At 38.5% G+C, this 25,573-nt stretch overlaps 4 protein-coding genes and 1 long non-coding RNA gene across 9 annotated transcripts; 3 read left to right on the plus strand and 2 right to left on the minus strand.

Annotated features, from left to right (window-relative positions):
* Positions 1-3,404: 3,404 nt before the first annotated feature.
* On the plus strand, positions 3,405-4,900 carry LOC113690446 (uncharacterized). Of its 2 annotated transcripts, XR_011818696.1 has the most exons (4): positions 3,405-3,426; positions 3,949-4,062; positions 4,171-4,274; positions 4,368-4,900. It is a non-coding gene; the product is annotated as an uncharacterized lncRNA (long non-coding RNA). The 2 variants fall into 2 exon arrangements; XR_011818695.1 differs by lacking the exon at positions 3,405-3,426 and having other exon boundaries at positions 3,446-4,062.
* Positions 4,901-8,321: 3,421 nt separating this feature from the next.
* LOC113690479 (grpE protein homolog 1, mitochondrial) lies at positions 8,322-11,393 on the plus strand. 3 transcript variants are annotated; one of them, XM_027208398.2, is made up of 6 exons: positions 8,323-8,642; positions 9,288-9,528; positions 9,622-9,815; positions 10,172-10,339; positions 10,504-10,632; positions 11,014-11,393. In XM_027208398.2, exons 1-6 carry the CDS (start codon positions 8,496-8,498, stop codon positions 11,107-11,109), a joined length of 975 nt encoding a protein of 324 aa, XP_027064199.1. In that variant the 5' UTR covers positions 8,323-8,495; the 3' UTR covers positions 11,110-11,393. The 3 variants fall into 3 exon arrangements, with proteins under 3 accessions (XP_027064197.1, XP_027064199.1, XP_027064198.1); XM_027208397.2 differs by having other exon boundaries at positions 8,325-8,642; positions 9,616-9,815; XM_027208396.2 differs by having other exon boundaries at positions 8,322-8,642; positions 9,288-9,815.
* Positions 11,394-11,888: 495 nt separating this feature from the next.
* LOC113690553 (uncharacterized) lies at positions 11,889-13,852 on the minus strand. The gene is made up of 3 exons (XM_027208515.2): positions 13,388-13,852; positions 12,699-12,857; positions 11,889-12,200 (listed from the first exon to the last, which is right to left on the minus strand). Exons 1-3 carry the CDS (start codon positions 13,655-13,657, stop codon positions 12,150-12,152), a joined length of 480 nt encoding a protein of 159 aa, XP_027064316.1. The 5' UTR covers positions 13,658-13,852; the 3' UTR covers positions 11,889-12,149.
* A 1,047-nt stretch (positions 13,853-14,899) lies between these two features.
* Positions 14,900-19,568, plus strand: LOC113690797 (trigger factor-like protein TIG, Chloroplastic). Of its 2 annotated transcripts, XM_027208872.2 has the most exons (13): positions 14,900-15,247; positions 15,429-15,512; positions 15,751-15,879; positions 16,028-16,116; positions 16,335-16,518; positions 16,628-16,718; positions 17,157-17,311; positions 17,791-17,883; positions 17,977-18,069; positions 18,526-18,606; positions 18,726-18,875; positions 19,013-19,108; positions 19,445-19,568. In XM_027208872.2, the coding sequence occupies exons 1-13, from the start codon at positions 14,957-14,959 to the stop codon at positions 19,520-19,522; spliced, it is 1,614 nt and encodes a 537-aa protein (XP_027064673.1). In that variant the 5' UTR covers positions 14,900-14,956; the 3' UTR covers positions 19,523-19,568. The 2 variants fall into 2 exon arrangements, with proteins under 2 accessions (XP_027064673.1, XP_027064674.1); XM_027208873.2 differs by lacking the exons at positions 19,013-19,108; positions 19,445-19,568 and having other exon boundaries at positions 18,709-18,868.
* Positions 19,569-19,947: 379 nt separating this feature from the next.
* Positions 19,948-24,625, minus strand: LOC113690798 (phosphatidate cytidylyltransferase 1-like). The gene is made up of 12 exons (XM_027208874.2): positions 24,568-24,625; positions 23,694-23,824; positions 23,022-23,275; positions 22,772-22,923; positions 22,475-22,616; positions 21,765-21,921; positions 21,426-21,473; positions 21,247-21,333; positions 21,002-21,130; positions 20,854-20,910; positions 20,596-20,679; positions 19,948-20,335 (listed from the first exon to the last, which is right to left on the minus strand). The coding sequence occupies exons 2-12, from the start codon at positions 23,763-23,765 to the stop codon at positions 20,237-20,239; spliced, it is 1,281 nt and encodes a 426-aa protein (XP_027064675.1). The 5' UTR covers positions 23,766-23,824; positions 24,568-24,625; the 3' UTR covers positions 19,948-20,236.
* Between the last annotated feature and the right edge of the window lie 948 nt (positions 24,626-25,573).

The raw sequence follows: 25,573 nt of genomic DNA on the forward strand, positions 1-25,573 counted from the left end.
GGAAGATTCTTTTTTTTTTTAATTCTCTTGTAGTTTCGGTCATACACTGCTTCCGGGAAGCAAATATGATGGGAGACTCCCTGGTAGCATTCTCAGCTTTGTCTGGCTCCTTTATGCTGTTTCATGCGTGACATGTTTTGCCTAAGTTGTCTGGAGTGTTAGTTCATTTAGATATATTGGGTGTTTGTAATTTTCGCTTGCGAAGAAGGTAGGGTATGCCCTATCCTGTACGTGTATTCTCGTTATTTTTGTTTCAATAATATGGGGTTATATTCTTGTTATAAAAAAAAAAAAAAAAAAAAAGCTCTCAGCCAAGCACCATTCTGTGTTTCTCTATTCATATTAAACCCTTTAGCCTTACAATTCTTCTCATTATGTCCCATAATCCCATAGCAATAACAAAAGTCAGGGCACTTCTCGTATTTAAATTCAATCCACTTAGTTTTGCCACCCATTTTAAGTGTAGTACCTCTTAGTATAGGTTGATTTATATCTGCTTCCACTAGGACTTTCATATGCTCCTCATCCTTTCCTCTCTCCCTCTTATTCGAGATAATAACCTCCCTAACAACATTGAAAACCATTCCTATTTTCTTCCCAATAGTTTTAGTGACCCAATCAATAGGCAGACTCCACATTTAAACCCAAATCCATGTTTTTGTGAATGCACCTCATCTAGTTCAATTTTTTATTTCCACGGGAGAACAACAAATGGTAGATTATCAAACACTCATGGTCTACCATTATGTACCCTATCCTTATCATACCTATTTCTAAAAATAATTTGAAACATATTAACCCCAATCTCTACCACTTTCTGTGACGCCCCCACCTCTCCTTAGAGCGAACCCTAGGGTATCAGCGAAATGCCTGCCCAACTCTCGTCAGGACTCACGCATTCATTCTAGCTTAATAAAGAACCACAAGCCAACCATCGACTTATAATTAACAAATACTTCATATATACAAGCCACAACTCCTAAGGCTAGCATTTACAATTACAATCCAAAATACCCAAGTATAACAAAATTTACACTTTAAAAGTCTCCAATATCATCCAAAAGGTATACTAGCTTCACCAAAAGCCACTAGACTAGAATCACCAACTTCCACCTCCAAGTCCTGTTAAGGAAACAAATTTAAAGGGATGAGCTAACGCTCAGTGAGGCCAAGAAAATCAAGCAAGCAAGCAAGTAGCACCAATTAATCAAATAGCATACTTGAAAGCAACTTTAACATGAACTTTCATTTAAGTGCACAAGTAGGAAATAAACACACATGGAAGGATACAGGAGCTCTCAGGAGCGATTTCCACGTCTCGACCAATTCAAGCCATTTGGGGTTGACTCTCCGTCAACTCAAGAAACAACATGACCGTAGCACTCCACTTACTTCCTCCATCCAACATAACACCCACTCGGATCCGAAACCAAACATTCATATAGTGGCGATACTATTCGAGTATGCCAAGCGAGATCTCAAAAGATCAAGCTATATCATTTTTCAAGGTTCACAAAACTTCTCGACCAAGCCCTTACCGGCTCGAGTTACGAGGTTAGCCAATGGGTTGGGGCTTCCTTACAAGCATGATTGGTCAATGTGACAACACTCCAATCGACTTAGAATCGTTCATAGCACTGAGTCGGGATGAGAGGCACCTCCTACCCGAATAGGGTGTGGTACATGCTGCAGCTCAATGCTCACGAGTTAAACATGTTCAAGTACAAGTGCAAGTCATACACATTCATTTTTCAAGTAACAAGCATTCAAGAGAGAGAGAATGAGGGCGATAAAGTACACCCCCACCTCGGCAAGTTAAGGATTCACATAGCACTTGTACAATTATCATTTCAATCATAATAAAATGAAACATGCACTTGACACTCACCAAAAGTCAAGGGCAAGGCAATAACAAGAGCAAGAGATTAGACAAGCTCCTCGGCATCCACGTGACCACCTGAGAAATGTACAATCACTGTTACCTAGGTACTCGACCAAGGCAAATAAGAAAAATATCCTCTTGTTACCCACACTCAAAACCACAAGTTCAAATCGAGTTCAAAGAGACTTTCTCTCTTAATCATTGAAATTGTGACGCCCCCACTTCTCCCAAGGGCGAATCCAAGGGTATCCGCGGGACGCCTGTCCAGCTCTCGCCAGGGCTCAGGACAATTCAATTCAAACTTAATGGTACGTACCAAATAATACAAGTCTAGAATGAAGAAAAGTTACTTCTTTAACTGAATATCCAAATCTTACATCACGTTCTCAAAAGATACATCAAGTTCCAAATACAACCATTAAAAGTCGACTAAACATTTACAACCAAGATTCCAATCAAAAGTATAACCTAGTCGGTTTTTCCAAAATCATCCAATCCACCTGTTAAGGAAAACAAATCTACTGGTGAACGATTCCTCGTGAGGCCAAGAAACACACATGCAGGCACATAGTTCAAGTAGCAATCCCAATTTAGCAAGTAAAACAGTAATATCCAAGTAATTACAATTCGAGTGAGAAAAGTAAACAGAAACAATTCAAGGATATAAGAGCTCTCAGGAGCTATTTTCCACTTGCACGATCCGGAACCTCCATGAGTTGACACTCCATCAATCGGGTAGGTTATAATCCGTAGAACTTCACTTACTCGTTCTCCTTTCACCTGTACTTCCCCTGCTCCGGGCCCGCACGTTCTTTTGTTATAGGCGATACTGCTCGAGTATGCCAAACAAGATCTCCCCATTAGATCAAACTCATACACGTTTCTCATGACTCACCAAGCTTCTCGACCGAGCCCATGCCGGCTCGAGTCGCAAGGTCGGCCGATGAGATTTGGGCGTCCCCCACTAGTATCACTAGGAGTCGAGGAGATTCACTCCAATAGACTTATGCAGCCATAGCATAATTAATCATTGAAACACTTCACTTAATTCACTTAACAAGTCACTTCAAGCAATTCACTTCAAGTAATTCAAGTACACTTCACTTAAATGAGAACGAGTGCAGTAAAGTACACACTCGACTCAGCATTTTCAAAATATTTAATCACTAATAACGATTAAGCACGTAACAAGTTCACATACACTTGACACTCACCTAGTCAAAATGAGAGAGAGTGGTGCACAATTCAAGTGTTTAAGCGTCTGTTGTGAGGTCCTCTTGAAGGTCCCCTTGAATGGCTGAGCACACATTAATTATCTATCACACACTATCGCTTAAAACCCCCAATTATCAAGGAAGATTGTACTTTAGTGCAATCTAATAGAATATCATGAAAATGAGTCTTAATTACTCGTAAATCGAGACTCTAAAGTGGGGTTTAATAATACAAGAAAAACCTGATTTTTATCTTTAAAACCAAGTGTAAAACGGTCAACCAATATCGAAGGAAAATGGAGAGTTCTTTCATCAAAGTCTGCAAAGAAGGTGCATTGTAACAATTACTTTGTCTCTAAAGGATGAAATATTGCACTTTTTCCTATACTTTTTGCATCGATACAGTTTACACGATCCATGTTATTTAATTCTTTGCATTTTCTGTTCTCTTTATAGACTTTTATTTCTAGTGTTGGGTAAACTGTTTTACAATACTCTCTATTATGTTTCAAAGTAATGTGATGCAACGAGATGATAAACAGAATGGATTTGGGGCTGTAGAGAGGTCAGACTGGAAGATTTGATATTTCGTGTGAGGACATTATCGAAGCTGCCATAGGACTCTAGTACATGACAAGATGACGAAAAAGTTTGATATGTACCGTAGTACATCAACTAGTATGCTAGTAGGACTTGAACACTATTCCACAAAGAGCACTTCTTAATGTGCAAGAACTTGTCTCTTGATGATTAAATTTGCATCATTAACAAATGGCCATTTGTTTGTAAACACACTTTACTTATTGTTTTGGGTCCTATAATGAGCTTTGCTTTTGCTTTGTGTCCTGTCAGGTGTCTCTAAGCTGTGTTACATCAATTATTGATGGATTGAAGAAGTTGTACGTCCAAAAACTGAAGCCATTGGAAGCAACATATCGTTTCAATGATTTTGTTCCCCCTTTGTTGGTGAGTCATGCATCTGCTTTGTTCTTCACTTGAGGGATTGGATATGGTTGTGATTCAATTGTCTTAATTAACTGAAATCATAGTTGACTGGATTGTTCCTTTCCCTAGACAAATAGCGATTTTGATGCTAAGCCCATGGTGATGGTTTTTGGGTCAATACTCAACTGGGAAAACAACATTCATTAAACATCTGCTCAAAACGAGTTATCCAGGTATATAGACCTTCATGCGGAGTCTGCGTATCTACTCTAATATCTCCTCAGAAGATAGGACCTTTCTGATCATTTTATGCGTTATTTTCACAGGTGCTCACATTGGACCAAAGAAATATCACAATTGTACAGAGAAATATCACGATTATGTTTATCTCTCGTTTGCCAACAGGTTCAGAGGGAGTTCCATCTGCCAGCAGGGGATTTTCCGAATGTTGAACACTTTCGGGAGGTCCTGAGTGGATATAGCATTGATAAGTTCGAGAAATTGAAGCCTAAAATGATACAATCTGTTGATGATATGCTTGGATACGATATCCCAGAACTTCTCAAGAATTTCCGGAATCCATATGATTGATATGCATATGTCTGCTATCAAATTACAGCAGTTTTTTTGGGTAAGAGAAATCAGAAGAATATTGCTGACGATTTGCTAGATTGGCCGCCCACACGTTCAACTTCTTCTGACGCATAAACATGATTTATGCGGAAAACTACGACGCTGTACGCTTCGATTAGGCGAGCTAGTGTGAAATTAGCAGTGACATGAATAATTATTCAGATTGTATTGTCTTTTGATTTTCTTGGCATTCTTACAAAAATAATATATAATTCCATTTACAAAACTGATATGGTTCCTACCCAGAGACTGCTGCTAAGCTCAGCGTTTTCAAGTACATTTCCTTTTTCTCATATACATGGCGTAAAAGGAAACAAGAGAAATCTTAACAAAGATACAAAATTTACCAAGATTTGCCTTCTCATAATTGATGGTATTCCACTCTTCCACCGCGTAAGCGTAAGAACATACCAAAAAATATTAATGCTGCTCAATATTTTGTATTGAGAACATACCAAAAGATGGCTGGAGTCCGAATATGTTGTATATGTAAACGATATCATACCAAATTTACGTTATCACCGTTTCCGCCCTATTCAATAGATATTCACCTTCTCTGTGGTCACCAAATATGTCGTTTCTTAGATCGACAAAAACCCTTTTGCATCCAAAGAAGGCCTTGAAGGATCTGATGGCCAACGTTGGAGCCAAAATACACCAATTTATGATGGCTTGCAACTTAGGCAAAATTTTCAAAATCGACAGAACCTCTAATCCGCCCACCCCTCGTGTTTCCGTCTCTTCTCCTAGCGAAAGTGATCACGCCGATCATACACCGGCTGCAATTCATTCACCAAAGAGTGTACCACCAGTTTTCTGTCCACTTCCCATTCAATACTCAACAGATTCTAGTGGTGCCGACGACACCGAAGACGAGGAGGAAGATGCAGAGGAAGAGGAAGACGAGGAGCAGGAGGAGGAGGAGAAGGAGAAAGAGAGTCATGTGTTGGACTATATTGTAACGTTTCCTGACTCCGACTCCGACTCTGGTGCTGATGAATTATCGAAGGTGCCTGAAGGGTGCTTGTGTCCTGATCAAGAATATACCGTAACATTTCCTGACAGTACCGACTCTGAGTCTGAGTCTGAATCTGATGCGGAGGAAGAGCAAGTGTTTGTCCATAAAGATGACTGCTTGAATTCTGATGATGGTGATGACCAACTTCACTTTGTGACGCCTCATCAAGAGGAGGACATGTATGCTCATCAGCACTGTGGGTTCCAATGTCATCATCACGATTATCATGGGGGCCGTCATCATCACGACGAAGGTTATGGGTACCAATATTATGGCTGGACAGGCTTTTACGGTGTTAGACAACCTCCATTCGGATTTACTACAATCTTCTTCCATTACTGACCCCCGATTTGATAGCATTTTATGTTTTTGTTTCGGGTTTTGCCCTCGGGATTTTATTGCGTTCTTTTCATCAGGTTCAGGATTGCTGGTTTGATTGAGCTACTTCATTGATTTGAAGCGTGTACTTGTGGGTTATGTCTGCGCATAAAGTGCTAGAAAAATTTTCTCTATTGCTTGCTTCATATGCTCTGCTCTGATCTGTTAATTTGACGTTACTAAGTGATTGTATGGGGTTTGCATGAATGCGATGACAATTTGCGGTCAGCTCTCTTCCTTCCACAGTGTCAAAACCCAAAAGATACATTCAATTTAACGTCAAATCACTTCTAAACATTACACACAGTTCAAGGCCTCACTATATATAGATGCTGAAGACTCTTGCTGCACCTGAAAATATGGCGAATTTGAACGTGAAAATCTAAAATAACTTGGGTTTTGATAGAGAATGAGCATGTACTGAAACTGCATATAAATATAACGTATCAAGTATCACGAAAATCAGAGAACAAAACAAGCCATTGAACTCCTACCAAATTCTTTTGGATTTTGAATGATTTCTGAAAAAATTCCATATGGGTTGGAAAACACCGGTATCAATTTGACCCTTTTTTCTTCTGATCTTTTTTTTTGTTTTCATTAAATAATGAAGAGATCCTAAACCTTACACAAGGAAAGAGGAAGGTGGAGGATTTGTGACTGAAGCCTCATGATTTACCTAATTACTAATATCCTTTTGGTGATCGTTTAGACCTTGACATCTATTTGTTAACAATGTAGTAACAACAGAAATTTTAAAACAAATGGCGCCAATTCACCTAATAATAATGTGTTAGCTTTAAAAAGATGGTGCACCAATTTACCTCTATCTAAGAGACTGGAGCAAAACTAGTTCACAAAATTTTCTCCTGTGCTAAACTACTCCAGAACTTTTTTGTCAACTCCAGTAATGATTTTTGTCAAGCAATTAACCCTAATCCCAGATTAACCTCCAAAAGCCGGCAACTTTTGATGGCAATCCAGGGACTTAGCTAGGCCTGTAGAGCACCTGCTGCTAAGTGTTAACTAACACCCAATACTCCAGAATTTTCAGTTGTTTGTTTTTTTTTGTCAACTCCAGTAATGACTTTTGTTAAGCAATTAACCCTAATCCCAGATTAACTTCCAAAAGCCAGCAACTCTTGAAGGCAACCCAAGAACTTAACTACCCAACCCAAACCAAACTACTCCAGAACTTAACCGAGTAAATTTACCATTTCTTCCTATAAAAAGTCGAAAACTATGCATTTTTGCTTGAGCGTGCCAGCAATCATCCATCTCTTTTCTAATAATTTCAAGAAGACCTTTGACATTTGAGATTGTTTGGACTGCATTTTTTAGAATGTTTTTAAAGAAAAAATGTAATATTGTGTTATAGAACGTTTTAAAATATGATGTATGTAAAATAAAAAAATAATTTAAAAAATATAAAAAAGATATTAACAAAAAAATTCCTAAAAAGTAGCAATCTAATCGACGCAACATAATGGTACGTACCAAAATTGGCGCCAGCCCACATTTACATCGGTGGTACGCTTATGAACTTTGTAACGCCTTTGGCCCAATCACGTCACCACAAGTTCCAAGCTTCTCGATGCTTCTAATCCAACCTCTTGCTAGAACTCCAACAACTGGACGTTTCTACCCCCGTGAATCGTATCAACCATTCGAAAATTCCCCAAGGCAGATAGGATTTTTTTTTTCCTTTTTTTTTTAATTTTACTATGTTGATTATTCCTTTTAATTCTTGATTCCCAGTATGCCTACAGAAAGAGTATATATTAACTTTAGTCCAACTAGTTACAACTTGGTACATGGTATCATATTATCACTTACATTTTTTATTAGAGAGGATCGACAATAATTTTTTATTTTCTCATTTAATGATCCAAACCTGTTACCTCTTTTTAATAAAAAATTTTATCAATTAGACTGCATTTTATTATTTATATACTCTTAAGAGAGTACGAATATTTCTTAAAAAAAAAAGAGAATATAAATATAATTATTTTAATAAATATTTTTTCCCAAAATCTCAAGTATACTCTCCTCTTCTTTTTTTTTTTCTTCTTTTTTAGTGAGGAGAATCTTAAGAATTATTTAACGTGATTTACTTGCAGGAGTATTTGGTTTTGTGAAAGATTTTACCACATAATAATCACACAATATTTCAAAAAAAAAAAAATTCAAGTGCAATAGAACTGAGGTTATTTTTGTCATTCAATAATGACTTCCTTCTCTCCAACCTTCCATCCAAATTCCAAAGTCCTAACCTTTTCTTTCTCCCCAAGCACGCCTCTTCTCCTTGCTTTTCTATCCCTGTTTTCTCAAGGCCTTCTCCATCATCTTCCTTCTTACAGCTTTTGCCTTTTATAATCTTAACTATTTCATCCCGAATTTTGCCCGAGAATCCCTACTTTCAGTCATGTTGGTGAGTAGAATTGCAGCTCGTTCATCTCGAACCATGGTGACTCAGTGCCGCAACTCGTTGCTTCTCTTGGCTCGCCAAGAGCAACCATTTGTCCCCATTCCCTCTAGTCAATGCCACTCCCTTATCGAACCCCGAAATAAGGTCTTCTTCTGATCCAATTTTGACATTGGTTTACGTTTTTACGGGTTTTAGTGAAAAGGGTTTTGCTAGGGTTTAAGCGGTCATGTTAGTTAATTTGACCATTTGTTATTCTCTTTCCTGATGTTTGACTCTCTCAATTGTTTTTGATGATTTTATTTGATCTTTTATATGTCTTGCTGTTGTTTCTTTTGTTAAAGATTAAATTTTTATGATTCGTTTGAATATAGATAGGATTTTCAGTTCTTTTGTTGTAAATGTTCAATTTTTGAGATTCGAAATGTTCTTGTTTTGTTTAGTTTGGAATTTTTTTAGTGTAATTGTTTGACTTGTTTATTGTTTTTCAACCTTTGCTTAGATTAAACTCTCCCTGAAAATGTAAGCTTTTAAGTTACCAAAGTTTGGCTATCACTTTTGCACTGACGTTGTCTTGTTCTGGTAAATTCATGCACTAATCAACAGTTGTTCTTAATTATCTATTGGTGTAAAACTGTTACCTGAAGTTTTGTTACTTGATTATACTTTTTTGGTTGAAGTATAATAATTGGTTTAAATTGGATGAATTCCACGTAGAAGGGTTCTATTTTGTGTTTTTTAAGAGTTTATTACGAGAAAAAAGCAATAATGCAGCTTATTTTCTTGCTCCAGGTGGTTTCAGGGCAAGTGGCTTTATTACATCGCTCCTTTCTGAATGGATCTCCATTTCAACTGTTTGGTTTTTCATCATCTGCTTCCCCGCAACATAATGAGAAGGATACAGCACAACCCGGAGCAGAAAATGGAAGTGATGCTGCTGCTGCAGGAACAAGTACAGAAACAGAAGTTCATGATAAAACTGAAGCATCAGCTTCTACGGATTCTCAAGTTAAGGACGAAAAAGATGTATCAGGTTCTAATGTGGAGCCTAACTCTAACACATCACAATCTGTCAAAAGAAGGAGAAGAAAAACTAAATGGTTTTCATTTTCTAATTCAGATTCAGATTCAGATTCAGAGGGTGATCTCTCGCGGGATGACCTTGTGAAACTTGTGGCGGAGAAGGAAGAACAATTGAAGATCAAGCACGAAGAGTTGCAGAAATTGCAAGATAAAGCTCTTCGTACTTATGCTGACATGCAAAATTCCATGGATAGGACAAAACGTGATGCAGAAAACCTGAAAAAATTTGCCGTTCAGGTTTATAACAACGATATTTAGTTTATCTCACATGCATCAGTGTTATCTTATGCACAGCAAACCTGTTTCAAATCCCCCCCCCCCCTCCCCAAAAAAAATAAAAACACCCTTTCTTATGTATGCTGAAAAATTATGTCAAAACATCCTGTATGACTAGCCATAGTACATTAATTTTTAGCTCCACTCAGATGGATCGCTTTTCTGCAAAAAACAAATAATAATGCAAGACTAGGAAGTCCCAAAAAAATTCTTCAAGCTGGGAAACCAGCCAAGCTGTGTAGACATTGTGTAGAATTCTTGAAGCACAGTTTTTGTATCTAGAAGTACTGATTCTGTTTATTTGGGTATTGTCATAGGATTTTGCCAAGAACTTATTGGATGTTGCAGATAATCTTAGTAGGGCTTCTTTGGCTGTGAAAGACAATTTCTTGAAGATTGATGCATCCAAAGACGCTGTTGGAGCTGTGCCACTTCTAAAAACACTTCTGCAAGGTGTTGAAATGACTGAAAAACAGCTGGCTGAGGTCTGATTTTCTTGCCCTAAGCAATGTACATGTAGTTTCCCTCTTACGTCACCATAGTATGTTATGGATTGGAGTAGTGAATGATTACCATATCACATGATCTATAGAGTGTTAACCTCATTGCCTTATCAGTTAAAAATATATCGATTAATTATCACTTTCAGGTATTCAAAAAATATGGATTGCAAAAATATGATCCGGTAGATGAAGAATTTGATCCACATAGGCATAATGCCGTTTTTCAAGTACCAGATCCTTCCAAGCCTCCCAACACTGTTGCAGTTGTTTTGAAGGTAACTTTTATATATCAATTTTGCCCCTTCCATGAATTTAATATGGTTTCATGAACTGCAGGAGGGGAAGTTTGACAATTTTGGTCTGATTTGAAGAATTCTCAATTTAGATATAGATATGAATGTTCGTTTAGACAGATGAACAAGTTATTGTCATATGGTGCCTGACATCATGAGTGCATTTAACCCTCTACATATTTGTTTCGTTTTGGAAATTTATTTTGGTCAATTAGTATTACAGCAGCTATTATTATTAGACTAGGAAGCAGAAGTATCATTGGAGTGATGTTTACTTCCGTAGGTTCCCGTTTTATCTTAACTACTTATGTCGCACGCCTCCTGAAGGAGTGAAGGATGTTATATCTGTATTTGATCGTGCAGGCCGGATACACGTTACATGACCGGGTCATTCGGCCAGCAGAAGTTGGTGTGACACGGGCTGTGGAAAACGATGCAGAACAAAGCTCCGAAACCTGATCAAAATGTATAGCTTACTGCATGCATAGTCCTTGAGCTTGTCTGAAGAAGATCAATGCCATGGGGTTCCAGTCCTATAAGCTCAATCTAATCTTTTCCATTTTAGGGGATAGATCGTAATTTCTTTCCTGTTTTCAGCTTTCATTTATTGTGACGTTGCAGAGATGGCGCCACTAGGAGCAGCAGTGTCTAAATCTTAAGCTCTGTGACGGGATTTTTTTTTTTTTTTTTCGGAAGTTTTGTAACAGGAATTTTGATTAGAGGGATAAACTTTTTTGCTCCTAGTGAAGTCGTTTTCTCCTAGTTGCTTTTTCCCGTCAACTCGATGGATCGTTGATGGCGGAGCTATTTATCGGCGAGCAAACCTTGCCTGGGCAATGGGTACTGAGGGTTCAAATTCAACACTGGCAAGTATCTTTAATTCAATGATTACTATTAAGGTAACTTCTGATATATCAATAGTCTGAGTCAAACAAATACACGACGAGGGAACTCACAATGGGAAACGGGACTGCGGGATTAGCATCAGGGTTCGCTCGAAGTCCCTCTGAAATCGTTGTTGCCGACAAAGGTTGTCACAGCTAAAAAGTGGGGGGGGGGGGGGATTAGAAAGACAATATAAATCCGTTGGCCCGTCTGCTTAATAAGCCGAGACAGGGCATTGCCCGAGTCAGTCTAGGACTAGGCGGTGATATTGATTTCTGACCCATTCTCTTCTATTGATGAGTACGAGAGGACTCCGCCTAGTGGTGCACAAAGCACATCCATGGATGTTTGGAAACAAGAAAACTTAGAGATATTTACTGCTGATTTTCCCTGAAGCCGACCCAGCAGTACACATGCCAAACATGGAGCTTAATAGCAGAAGGTTTAAGTGGAGCATAATTACAAGAGGGGCTTCGAGGTGATGCATACTCTCTCTCAGTTCATAGTCCTCAATGCAAGGGAAATAACTTTCGAAAATGGCCATCTTAAGTGCTCAGATCTTCTCATACAGTAAACTGCTCTCCCTATTACTCCGTCATAATGGCTTCTTTAAGTCAAAGCTGCAAATCCAAATTCTCAAAATATGCGTGGTCCTCACCAGGTTCCTGCATCAGAGAAGGGGAGATCATGATGAAAGTCATAGCAGCTACCTCTGGAAAGTGATCAATCTCGAAAGGCGGCGTTATTAGGGACTGATATCAGTCTTGACATGTTTTTTCTACCATTCAGCAGTGTCAAATGTATACCTTTTACACAAAATGATACTCTCCACTATTATAGCATCAGGTCTAAATTCTACCGTAGAGAATACGCGTTCTCGTACTAAATTTTTACTTCCTTCTTGATCATTTTGCCCCTCATGTGCGAGGATACTTGGGTCTCATAAGGCAGTTATTCAAGTATATGGTAATGCTGATATACAAGTCCTTCATCAAATGCAAATGTAGGAAAATGCAGCTTCTTCTGTCTTCAGTTGACAGAATACAGACAGACAGGCAGACAATAATGATCTAAATGTATGGAGGGCCAACAAAATCTGTAACAGAGACCAGAGGGTTGTGAGCTAAGAAACAAAACAGAAAGCAGATTTTAAAATGAGTCACCTTCATTTCTTCCACGAAATTATCATTAAAGTGCGGCTTCTCAAAGGGCATATCAATAGTCATTATCACATCTGCTCTAGATTGGTTCTTTTCAATTCTTGCAGCATCATCGTCAAGCCTTTCGACAGCTTCTTTCTTCTTTTCTTCGAACGCAATAACCTAAAAGGTTAAAGGTCACAGAATATGGATCAATGTAGATAGTAATAGGCCTAAATTCTGCTTTCCTTTCCAAGTTTTTTTTGGTTCACATCAAATTCTTCTTGCACTGCTTTGCCTCGCCATTTTCCTCGCTTATAAGCATCAACATCTTCAATGAGATGTCAATCACAAGCTCAAAACTTTTCAGAACGATCAGGTGAGGAGACATTGATTTGATGAAGGGGAAAAGAAAAAAAAAACTGAAGAAATGGTTTCCTGTTTTCGCACGTTGAAAACTTACACCAAGAGACTTTTCTTTTTCCCATCTCTCCTTCTGGCTGGGCTTTTGGTTTCCCTTGTCCCCTAGGTTAAACTAAGCGGTTCCGAAGTAACAGAGAGTTAAGAGACGGTATAATAATCCCATTTCAAAACCATGCCTAACCATCAGAAGGCCAGAACCACTAGAAACATTGATCAACCCAGAGAAAAGAAGGAAATAAGCTTCAAAACATAAAAAATAAGAAGTAAAGAGGGTGAGAAATGGGCCATACCGGGGTGTAGCGGAACTTGCGCTTAGAGGGCTCCGACGACTCACCGGAGCTGTTTAGCGGGGTCCAGCGGCAGAGGAGGAGGCTAGGTGCGTCCTGCTCCTGGTGCTGGTGGCCACGCTTGCCGGCGACGGCATTGTTCTTGTTGGGCTCTGAAGGAACCCACTTCCTCTTCCATTTTCGGACAGGGCCGGTGAAGGCTGGAGCAGATGGAGCTGGGCCTAATCCGTATCTGGAATAAAACCGGCTGAGCCGCTGCCCAGTTCCTTCCATTGGAAAAGCTCTATGATTTTTCAGTTTTTGTTTTTTTGTTTGGTTGGGTCTGTTTTCTCTTTCTTTGCGACTGCGATTGATGAACAGAGGAGGATGAGAGATGTTTTTTAGGTTCTCTTTCTATGGGTGGCTGGTGATCGCGGCGGAGTAAGCAGGCAAAGCCTGCAAAGGTTCCATTTCACCAGTTTTCAGACTTCAGTCTTGAAAAGATCTTTAAAAAAATACAAAAACGAAAAGCGACGTCGTATATCAGTACTGAAATAATGATCTGCATTGCACCTTGCCCCGTTAGCGGGGGCCACCTGGTACCGTTTTGCTATTTCCCCCTCCAGTTGTCCCGTCCACTTGTCCTCCCTTCCAATGGCACTGTTGCAACTTCGCATGCAGGCAGGGACTACTGACTACTACTGACTAGGGAGGATGTTTGGTTTCGTACGTTAACGAGGTTGAAGTTACTGAGGCTTAGGGCTATTAAATAAAACGACCAACTTGAAAACTCGGTTGAGTTCTAATTGATAAACCTCGAATTCGGCTCGTCAATTCTCATAAATCAGTCGAGTTTGAATTAAAAATTTACCCGATTAATTAACGATTTGCATAAGTTGGAACCATTTAATACTTGAGTAGCTCGCTTGAATTTGATAGGAAAGGGTATATATGTTATTTTATAATTTAAAAGAATAAAAATTAAAAATTATATATTTTTATTTTATTAATTCATACGAGCTCAACTCATTTGCGATAAACGAATCAAGTTCGAATTTGAACTCGAGTCACATGTCTTATTTGTCAAGTCGAGTTCGAGCATATTTTAAAACCCGTTCACTAAATCGAGCGAGCTCTAGTCTTGACGAATTAAACACAAGTCGAGTTCGACAATCAAATACTCAGTTGGATTAACACCAAACTAGAGCTTGACTTGAACTACTGGTTTGAGTTCCTTGCTATTGACCTAAACACCAGTGAAACTCCGCTAATTTAATTTCTTTATGATGTTATCGAGGCAAATTCCATCATCAAATTTCGAACAGTACTGGTGAATTTTACGAGCTTGTACTCAAGCTGGGTAATATTTGCGCTTCGCTCAGCCAGTTTACACTTTACACCGAAGATCTCCTCTGTTTCCTCAAAAACTAACCCCTTCCTTCGTTAAAAAAATAAAAAATAAAAAATCCTGAAATACAGAACTGTGTCGTTTAGGCCTGACCATGTCAATATCTTACTACTTGGACATCCTATCCATCACTCACTTCAAAAGCCCCGGCAGGTTAACAGTTTCGCTGTTCCACAGAGGCAAAAATGGTGCTCTATGGCACAGCAACAGCATCAACATTACTCGAATTCAAGGCCTCTCTTCTCTCCCCTTGCCCTTCTTTCGGTTCCCGACCTGTGAACCCTCTTATTCAGCCCGTCAAGAACACAATTTTCTTCCCTGCTATTAAACACGTTTCTAGTAATTCACCGTCTCAGCAATTCAAGAAAATCTCAAATACCTTTGTAGCTTCAGCTTCTACTGCGGAAGTTGATACCCTTGTTGAAAAACTTCCAGCTGATCTCAATGTTACTGAAACCGAAGAACCCAATTCTAGAGTGAGTAATCTTGTGCGCCTTTTTTTTCTCCTAACTGCATCTCTAATCTCAGTAAAAGGTGAAAACTTTATTTCTTTGTTTAGAACATCCCATACGCATGTTTTCTTGGTGTTTAATTTTTAAGTGACCCCTTGAATGTTGCTAACGAGCTTTATCTTTATCGTTGAACTCTTGCTTGCAGGTGAGGTTGAGCGTAGAAGTTCCTCCTGTTGTTTGTGAGGATTGCTACAGAAGAGTCATCCGAGAGTTCATGAAGAAGGCAAAGGTGCTTTTTGCCTTGCTTTATCAGTCTGTTAATATCTGCCAATAAATTGTTATAGTCTTTATAAGAATCTTTATCTCTGTCTGTTAAAAGAGAAGGAAGAATGAAAAAAAAGAAGCGATTTTGAGAGAAGCTCTCTGATATGTGAAATGGGAAGTGTCAAATTTGAGCTTTCCTTTGTGAATACGGCAAAACGAATTGCAAATTGATTGGTATATTGCTACAATGCTACTGGGTGCAGGTGCCAGGGTTTCGCCCTGGGAAGAATGTTCCAGAAAGCATTCTTATCAATTACATAGGTAAACAGAATATCCAGAAGGCTATTGTTGAGTCTATCTTGAAGAGAACCCTTCCACATGCTATGTCTTCGGTAGGTTGTCTTTTCTATTTGGTTTCATCTGTTAACGACTATTCCTAGATTATTTCTTACCGAACATGGAATGCATGGCGCGCTTCTCTTTATGCTGGAACTGCTCATTACTTGGTTTGCTGACTATATTTCGAATGCTATTTCACAGATGACTGGAAAAGCCTTGGAAGATTCAATTCGTATTGTGACAAAATTTTCAGAGATGGAGAATACATACTCTTCTTTGAACTCTCTGAGGTTTGTTAAAGTATTAACTTCAAGTAACTTCACCCTTGCATGTCATGTAATGGAGCTTATGAACTTGGTTGCTATTATGTAGCTACAGCTCCCTATGGTAGAATGTAGTTATAGTATTATTGCATTCAGAGGCAAGGAAATAGTGATGGAAATTCAATACTTTCTTACTTTCATATGCATTTTTCCGTGTGCTCATGCAATTTTTTAGTGGGGTCTAGATATGACATCATTGTTGATGTGGCGCCTGAAGTCAAATGGGTTCCTGAATATGGGTACAAGAATTTGAAGATTGTTGTAGAGATAGACAGCGAGATAGATGCCAAGAAAGCGTCTGAAGAAGAATTAAGGCGTCGCCATAAGTCTCTAGGTTCACTTAGAATTGTAACTGACAGAGGAGTAAAGGTAAAAGCATGCTTTATTTCGTAGGAATGATACATATTCCAAGTTCAATAACTGAAATAGGTCTTCTTGCTTTCTAATGTATTGTGGACTTGAGAGTAAATTTCTACAGCTTGGGGATGTTGCTGTACTTGATATATCTGCAACAACAATAGAGGCAGATGACTCAGATGCTAAAAGCATTCCATCGGCAGAGAGTAGAGGTTTGCCCATCCTCGACCATATTTCTTCTTCAAACAATAGTTGATTATCTTCTGATCAAGATGTTATTTGTCTGTTTTAACTATATATCCTTTTTTTTTCACTTTATTTGGTTTCTGGTGCATGCCTCTACTTTTGCGATAGAAAGAAAGAACTCCCATTCCAAGATCTATCCATATATGTTCTGGTGTGAATGGACTTTATTCTCAAGTATCCCCTTAGAAATTACGTATGAAGATGCAAAGCTGTAACTATGCATCTCAAAGCTGTAACTATGAAGATGTCTGCAGTACTAAACTTTGCAGATTTCATGCCTGATGCTTTATTGCAAATAGGAGCAGTATGATGGATCTGTCTCTAGACTTCATGATTATAAAAGTTTAAGGCATTTTCTTTCTGTAATTATGAATAAAGGTTGACACTTCAATATCTGCTTGTAGGTTTTCAATTTGATACAGAAGATGGAGATAGAATCCTTCCTGGTTTCCTGGAGGCGATTACTGGGATCCAACGTGGTGAAACAAAGACCTTTCAGTATGTATTTCCTGAATCATGGGCACAAGAAAATCTTCGGGGTATTGAAGCTAAATTTACCGTGAGTCACATTCCTATTTTAAGGGTCTTGCACATTGATGAAACTGACAAGTAAATTCATTTATTTTCTACATGATAAGCTTTGCTTATTTTCTTCTCTCGTCTTTTTATTTACGCCTTTTAGTACACAAGATGAGTTGTGAAATTCGTAACTGTTGTAGCCTGTGTAAAGCCTGGGCAATTTTGAACTTACTGGTATTCATTTTTGCTGATACTAGCTGTTATTAGAACTCACAGAGTCCCCTGAAACTTTACCAATATTGAGACAGGGTACCTTCGTGTAAAGTTTTCCTTGTTGTCAATGCATCTAACAAGTGTTATTTAATCAATTTGACAGAATTATCAAATTGTAAGGTTAATGTTCACTTTTGATTCATCTAAACTTTATTCAATAGTTTAATATATTTCTGCATGCAACCTTATACATGTTAATGGAACATTTGAGGAAAATGATGCAGCGTAATGCTTCGCTTACTCTAGGTGGAATGTAAGGAACTGTTTTATCGAGATCTACCTGATCTTGATGATTCCATTGCTGATAAGCTGCTTCCTGGGTGCACTACACTGGAGGAGGTGAGCTTTTTGAGTCCTGTTGTAATTAAATTCAGGTGATTGGTGTAATTGCTCATCCTTTTTTCACATGTTACTTGCTACATGTGCCTGCAGGTCAAGAAAGCATTACTGGAGAAGTGCCTAGAAGTGGAGCAAACTGCCAAAGAACAAGCAGCAGATAATGCAATTCTTGATCGACTATGCAAGGTATTCTACTTTGAGGCATGATGAACATTAGATATATCAGAAACATCCACTTTGACATCTTTTGGCTGCAGTTTATCCTATCCAACTTACATGTTACCCTTGCTGTTAAAGTGGACTTTATCTTGTTGATCTGTCTGCTTTTATTTCTTTTCGTTGTCTTTTTATATGTTATTCAAGTCGACATTTGATGTAGTGTGATGATGGTGTTATTTGTGGCATTATAATAGCTATAAGAGAATAATCTCTCCTCCCTCTCCCTGTTCTCCTGGACTCACCAACTTTATGTGGTATCTAAAAGTGGGCACTTTTATTTTTTATTTTTTTACAAGTGGGCACTTAAGAGAATTTTCTTTTCAATTGAACTTTCACCATCATGACCTCAGTAGTTTGGTTATTCTCGTACCCATGTAAATTCTTCTAACTACAAGTCTAGCTATTCTCTTTGGCATTCTAAAGATGGTTGAAGTGGACATCCCTCGGTCTTTGTTTGAGGAACAAGGAAGGGAACTTTATGGAGCCCAACTTTTGCAAATGCAGGTGATTACTTCCAATCCTATTTTCTTGTAGGCCACTCTTGACTTTCTTAGAATGCTAGAAGTTGACATCATTATGCATCTAATAAACACGTATTCATTTAAGCACTGTAATTGGAGTAGGCAAATAGGCAGCTGAATGATCAACAGTTGGCATATTTATCAAGTGCCAAGGCAGTCAATGAGTTCTTGGAGAACAACAAGGAAAACATAAATCATGTGATAAAGCAGAATCTAGCTGTTGGTGACATATTTAAACGTGAAAATTTGCAGGTGCACCCTTTTATCCCCCTCTGATTCTTTCTCCATGATATTCAAACTACTCATCCTTTGCTTATCTCGTATATTTTCATTAACCATTTAGTTTGGAAAACCTAGTGTTCATCTATGACTTCCTTCCCATGCCGCAGTTTTCAACAGAAGAGCTGGTGAAAGAAGTAAAAAACTCAATTGCCGAATTCAAAAGACATAATCAGGAATACGATGAGGAGCGTGTGAAGGAACAGGTCAGTACACTACGCAAGATGTAATCCTCATAGCCATTTTAAAAAAATTGATATCTCTTTTAGACTAAATAGTTTGGGGTCCACAGACAAACTACGTTTTGAACTAATTGGGAAACCTTGAGAAATTTTGGTAGATAAAGGGATTCAGAGCTGAGCAATTTTCCTTTATTAGAAATTGTATAGAAAAGAAGTAAAAGGAATGTTGACGTGGTTTAATGGGCTGCTTTGCTCTGAATTCAATCTCCGGCCTCTTGAGGAACATCCTAAATCCGTGCATAAGGTGTACCAAGTGGCAATGCTTTTACTTGCTCTTTTTCCCTTTGAAAATTCGTACAGGTGCAAGAGGTGCTGGAGGGGGCAGAAGTGCTAGAATGGCTAAGAGAAAATGCAGAAATACAATACACAACTCGGTAGATAAAAGCAATTAGAAAATAATGCATGGTTTTGGATAGCAAGGAAAGGAGATATATATCTGTTGTGGCTTTCACTTTTAAGAACGGTCCACCTTCTGGTAGCGAACTATGAGAAGAGATGACATCTCCAATGTTTTCGGCCGGACATGCGAAGTTATTGCAAGATTCGTGTTGGACTTGCCGGTCTCAGGTCCACTGTTTTGGGGTTGTCTTTACGGAAGCATTTAATGATCCATATTGTTTAGCATTCGGGTCGTTGGACATGCGAAGTTTAATGATCCATATTGAATAAATCCCCAAGAACAGATTTTTTTTTTTTTTTAAAAACCTGCTGCTGCTGCTGCTTTCCTTTTTCCTCCTTGAGATTGCTCCTCTGTTGTGAGTTCTGACCAAGCATTCAAAACCTCGGTCTCCACAAAGCAGAAGAACCAAAAAACGTTATGTGACAAAGATCGAGATAGAAAATTGCAACTCGTGCAAGGTAGCACACAGTTATTCGTTTGTTTCATGTTCTTGGGGTGGTTCGGGATTGCCCATGTCCTTAGTTTACAATAAAACGTCAGCAATCCCACCATTCTAATCTCTATTCTCTTTCCTCCAAACCATGGTTGCAACCTGTAAATAGGGAACCTGCCTATCTTCAAAATTGAATCCTATAACCTTGAAGTTGCTTCATAGCCATTGCCAACAATTGTTATCCAAGCGAAACTGAGAATTATCTGCTCAAGGAAGTGATAAACTGCCGCTCCTCGAATATCTGACTGAGCTTCAAATAGAGTGCGTTTTGCTCCTCGAAGCTGAGATGCCGTACAATCTGCAACGCCAAAACTGCAGCATATTAGGAGTATGGACTGGGAAATCAAGTAATACTCGTGGCTGGACTAGTTCCTAATGTTTTTCCCGATTAATAATTGAATGCAATATTTTTGTAGCATGTTCGTGTTTTTCGAGATTAATGCCACAGGCAAATCTTTGGCATTGTTAACTTCCACACCGTTGTCACGAGATTGAAAACTGAAAATGAAGTATCTTCAAATCTATATGAAGTAGCTGTTCCAACAATGAGCAGTTCACCTGATCCAAGATCATCTCGACAGGATTGTCTTGGGAAGCAATGAAAGACTGGTAATAGATGTAAGCAAATATGGCCATCACCATCTGCATTGAAGGTTGGCATTGGTCATCAGTGCCCTCCGCTTGAGATCAGACACAAGACTCCATATAGATGATGAGAAAATGCAAGGATGAAAAGAAATATGGAGATGTTTTGCACCCTTTCGTGAAAGAGGCAATTTCGAGACAAGTGCTCAAAGACAGATTCTGGTAGCTCACCTGGCAGTCCATTCTATCAGTAAAACCTCCATGTCCAGGAATGCTGGCACCAAAATCCTGAATAACAAATGGAGGAAAAGACGGGTATGATTTCCACAAATATTTATTTTTAAAAAATATCCAGAGACAATAATATAGGAATGATTACCTTGATCTTAAAAGCTCTCTTGAATCCACTCGCAAAGAAACCTCCAAAAGGTGCTATCATTGATGCAAACAAGCCCAGGCATAAAGCATGCCACTGCACGGGCAAAATGGATATCTCCTTCCAAGGGAACTGCACCGATTAATTTGTTAAAACAGATTTACACTACCGTGTCTTTAAGCAAGAAATTTGAGCAAGAAAGTGGTGTTAAAAATTTCAATGGAAGCATTTGACAGTCTGTGAATTACCCATTCAGGAAGCAACCCAAATAATGAATAGTAATCCGGCTTAAACAATGGACCAGGTTCACACTCGAGCCAACCGGTTGATAGATCCTGCACTTGGTTATTTTAGATCGAGATACACAATGTCATGTCATAAACCTGGTTTCCAACCATTGGGAAATGGTTTGTACGGAGAAATTCACCTTTCTTGGACAAGTAAGCCACTGAAAACGGCCCATGATGTTTGCAAGCTGCATGTGAAATTCATTAGGATATATATAGTCACTAAGGACACGATTTGTCTGAGAAATCCTGGAAGTCGAGAGGTAGTAAAGACATTTAGCAGGCCGGGCAGTACATTTATGCTAAGATGAAGCCACCTCGTACCCCCCCAAAAAAAAAATTTTTTTTTTATTTTGTGAACTTCACTACGAGCATATATAGAGCTTATCCTTTTCGTGCTATGTACCCTGAAAATTGAAGAACATAATATTTTCTGTTTACTTTTCGTCATCATAATTAAAGCACCAGAAGATGCTTACCAGAAATGCTGATGTCACGGTTGCAACAGATGCTCCGATAAAACCCTCCCAGGTCTTTTTTGGAGAAAGTTTGATCAGTGGTGTTCTTCCAAAGAAGAAACCAAAAAGATAAGCAGCTATATCGTTGATAGCTATAAGTGATGCAGGCAAAAGGAACCTGCATCAATCACGACGATCAACTTGTTTTTTCACTCGCATAAAGACGGACTGGAGAATTGATAACATTGCAAATTGGCCACATAATTCTTCAGTTGAAAAGCATAAAGAGATTGAAATCTCCACAACTTTTGAAGAAATCAATATTCATTTGGATTTTATTTCCTTTTTTTTTTTTTTTTTAAAGAAAGGTACTTTGTTTACATCCATAGGAACCCCCAAATCCTATCAGCACATTTCTGTAACATCATATATAAATTTCTATAACAAAAAATGGGAAAGACCAAAAGATCAGATTTCTGTGTAACTTGGGCTTCTACTGCAGGTTCATTCATTAGGTTAGCCAAAGTCGAGCAGAAAAATAGGCATATAATGTAACTGTCTCCAGGGAATTCGTAGCTTTGCTAATCTTTGTTGTTCGACGACAACAGAGCACCTAACCAAGTGCGTTAAAAGTGATGATTCCCTCTTAAAAACTGCTGCTTCAGAAGTTCATTATGGGAAAAAAAAAAAAAATGCAGTGAAAAAATGAACAATTGGGGGCCCAACATTACCAGAATATTCCTTCAAAAATGTTGGCTACAGTGAACGATGACTGCATGAATACCGTAATGAGGATCATGTGTGTCCAGGCATACTGACCAAACTGATATTTGTACATCTTCTTCTTCAGGGTGAGAATGAAGCACACGACTCCTGTAACATTGGGCTGAACGTTCATTTTCATAAAGAAATGTGCCAATAAAACATGAAGCCACCAGATGCATGCAACAATATTTAGTAACCAATCAAAGACTAAGAGGAGAGAAATATAAGACCTAAGGTAAGGACTCATAACAGCATGGTCCAACCTGCAATATATAAGAAATAGCAAATGACCATCTGGTATTTTACAAGCTTGTTCACCAGCTTATAGAAGGCCCTTTCAGACGTTACAGTTTTTACAAGATGTTGACTGAGAATACGGCCGTATACATGCAGCATTGCTGTGAAGAAGAAATGCCTGGAGCAACACATCATCTTAGTTTTAGACCTTAATCTTCTGCCGCGAGGAATTAACAAGCCTTCAAAACGAGAAGGAACGCTGATTTGAATCATTACCAGTTTAGCAGCCTAAATCCTGGAAGCTGCCTTTCCTCGTTGACTCTTCTTGATAAACTGAATAGCTCTCCAGTCATGAATATTTGGATGACAACCACCATGGCACAGATATAAAGATGACCCATGTAAAGAATGAATAATATACTTATAAGCATCCAAAACGTAGAAGCTGTGCGGATCCGCATTGATCTGTACTTGTTCTCGTCATCAACGAGTAAGTAGCTTCCGCTCAATTTGCGTACATCCGGAAAAGACTGAAGAGAGGATGAAATGTTTAGTTCCTAAATATACCATGAAAGTTGATGAGGAATAAATGTTTTACATGGCCGAGAAAATTTTAGATCAAACGCACTCTTTGGATTAACTGCAAGCCGGGGCAATTTGATCCCCAGCCTGAAGCCATAACTTAGACTTACTGTGGTGGCAAGACAAGACATGCAAAAGCAGAAATCCCTGTGCCGCCAACCTCATTCAATTATGACATATTGGTAGTATTGAAATGGACTAAATGACGGGATAAATGCATGAAAAGCGTAAGTTAGGAATTAAGGTATACATAGGATGGGCCTCCATTTCTTGGACGATCCTAGTACACACAATCAAAACGTTCTCATCTCAAAGGACCTCAGAAGTTAGAAGAAACTAATAGGTTGCTATCGTTTGATCGCTCACCTCAGTTGAACGCCTACGATGACGAAATCTAGGAGTAGATGGAGAAGCAGGACCATGATCCCTCTGTGTCATCCTTCTGTATTATTTTGTTGGAAGACTTTTTTTTTTTCTTTTCTACAGAGTGAATAAGCCTGACCAATAGAAGAACATCATATCATATAATGCAACAGAATCTATAAAAAGAAATGATCCAATCTGAACGACCATCTGCTGAATTTGTGTGAAAACAGATTAAATTTTGAAAAGAAATTCAGCAAACGAAATATGATATTATTTTCTGCCCCTCATTGGGATCAATTCAGAGGCTTCAAAGTTTTCACTACCATGTATGACCAAGTTTCCACAGACTCAGCCCGTTTCGGACCCCGTCAATTAGCAAAGTTCTTCCTGCAAAGTTTCATAAACTTACATGATTTAAGTGATTTTTGCTTTAAAAAGGACTATCCCTCTCCGCATATTTATGTTACTCGGTGAAGAGAAGGCTAATGCTGTTCAATTAAGAGTCATAACGAAAATCGTAACCCTGTATAAGACCCACCAAACAGAGCAACAGGTACCCAGTACAATGAGGCAATCCGGACAAAAGAAGTCATCGTCGTGTATTGTAGTGCTATTAAAACTAAGCCCAAAATCTTTCTGCTGGGGGCAGGCTGCAATGATGTTGTCACCTAAATATCTTAGTTGAATTTTCCTGTTTTAATGATTCCCAGCAGCGAGCAATAGATGCCTTCTGTCTCATTATGCATGGCATCATACGGGTAAAATGATTAACCAAAAAAAAAAGAAGGCCTGCCAGCTTAACCAACGGAGAAGTGGGAAAAGAAACTATTCAAGAATTGCAAAAACATTAACCAAGTGACAAGAGAAAACTTACAAAAACAATGGATTTGGATTTGAGCTTCCAATACTTGCTTCTACATCACCGGATTCTTAATCAAAGAGAAAGAGATAGGAAAGAAAAAAAAAACCCAATCTGCTGGAATAAAAGCTGAAGAAAAGTTACAGGAAAAAGCGGAAAGGTTAGTTTGAAGAGTTAAAGTTTCCAACCAAACGGAAAAAGTCCCACAAATGACACGTGGGTTTTGGATACCGTATTGAATCCCATGAAAAAGAGCTTTCTAAAAAAAGTGTTCATGCCCAAAGCCAAGAGAAGCTAAAACCAGGTAATCATGGATGTTCATGGCAAAGTATTTTCATCGGTCGGGTAGAGCAGAAAGATTGTTCAATCATTTCAGGGTCCTTCTCAATGAATAAATAAAAATTAGAAGGGTTGATTAGGGTAAGCACCTTTTTGCATTGAATTGAAGCTAGTATAATTTTACTCCGCTGCCATACTCTTCCCTATTAATAATTAATGTCTAATAACCCCTTTCTCTTGGAAAAGCTATTGAGACTTGAAAGGATACCATTGCCATCATGCAAGTGCTACAGAACACAAACGAATTGTTCCCCGGAATTACACTCTAAATAATACATGGGCATAATTATGAAATATGCTGTATAATTTGCCACTTTCATACCTCAGCAGGTGTATGGCATTGAAGGAATTGTCCTCCTTGGAAACTTTGAAATGCTGCTTGACTACATGCGATCAAAGCTGAAGAACTCAATGAAACATTTATTTATCCAAAAAAAAAAAAAAAGAAAGAACAATGGCTTATGCTACGTCAACATATAAATGGTAATTTCTGCCAGTCAGGAAAAGCTTAAGCTTCAATTTCATTGTCCCCCACAATTCCCGGTGGGCAAAGAAAGTGCACTAAGAAATCAGAACTTGCACTTAGCATTTGATATTTTGGATTGGTCGAGACCTGATAGTGGCTAGTACCAGCACTGGGTAAGAAATGTACTGCTAATAATGAGGAAATGCATGTGACGGT

The sequence above is a fragment of the Coffea arabica genome, chromosome 7e, assembly GCF_036785885.1.
Source record: "Coffea arabica cultivar ET-39 chromosome 7e, Coffea Arabica ET-39 HiFi, whole genome shotgun sequence".
In the NCBI taxonomy this organism is placed as follows: domain Eukaryota; kingdom Viridiplantae; phylum Streptophyta; class Magnoliopsida; order Gentianales; family Rubiaceae; genus Coffea; species Coffea arabica.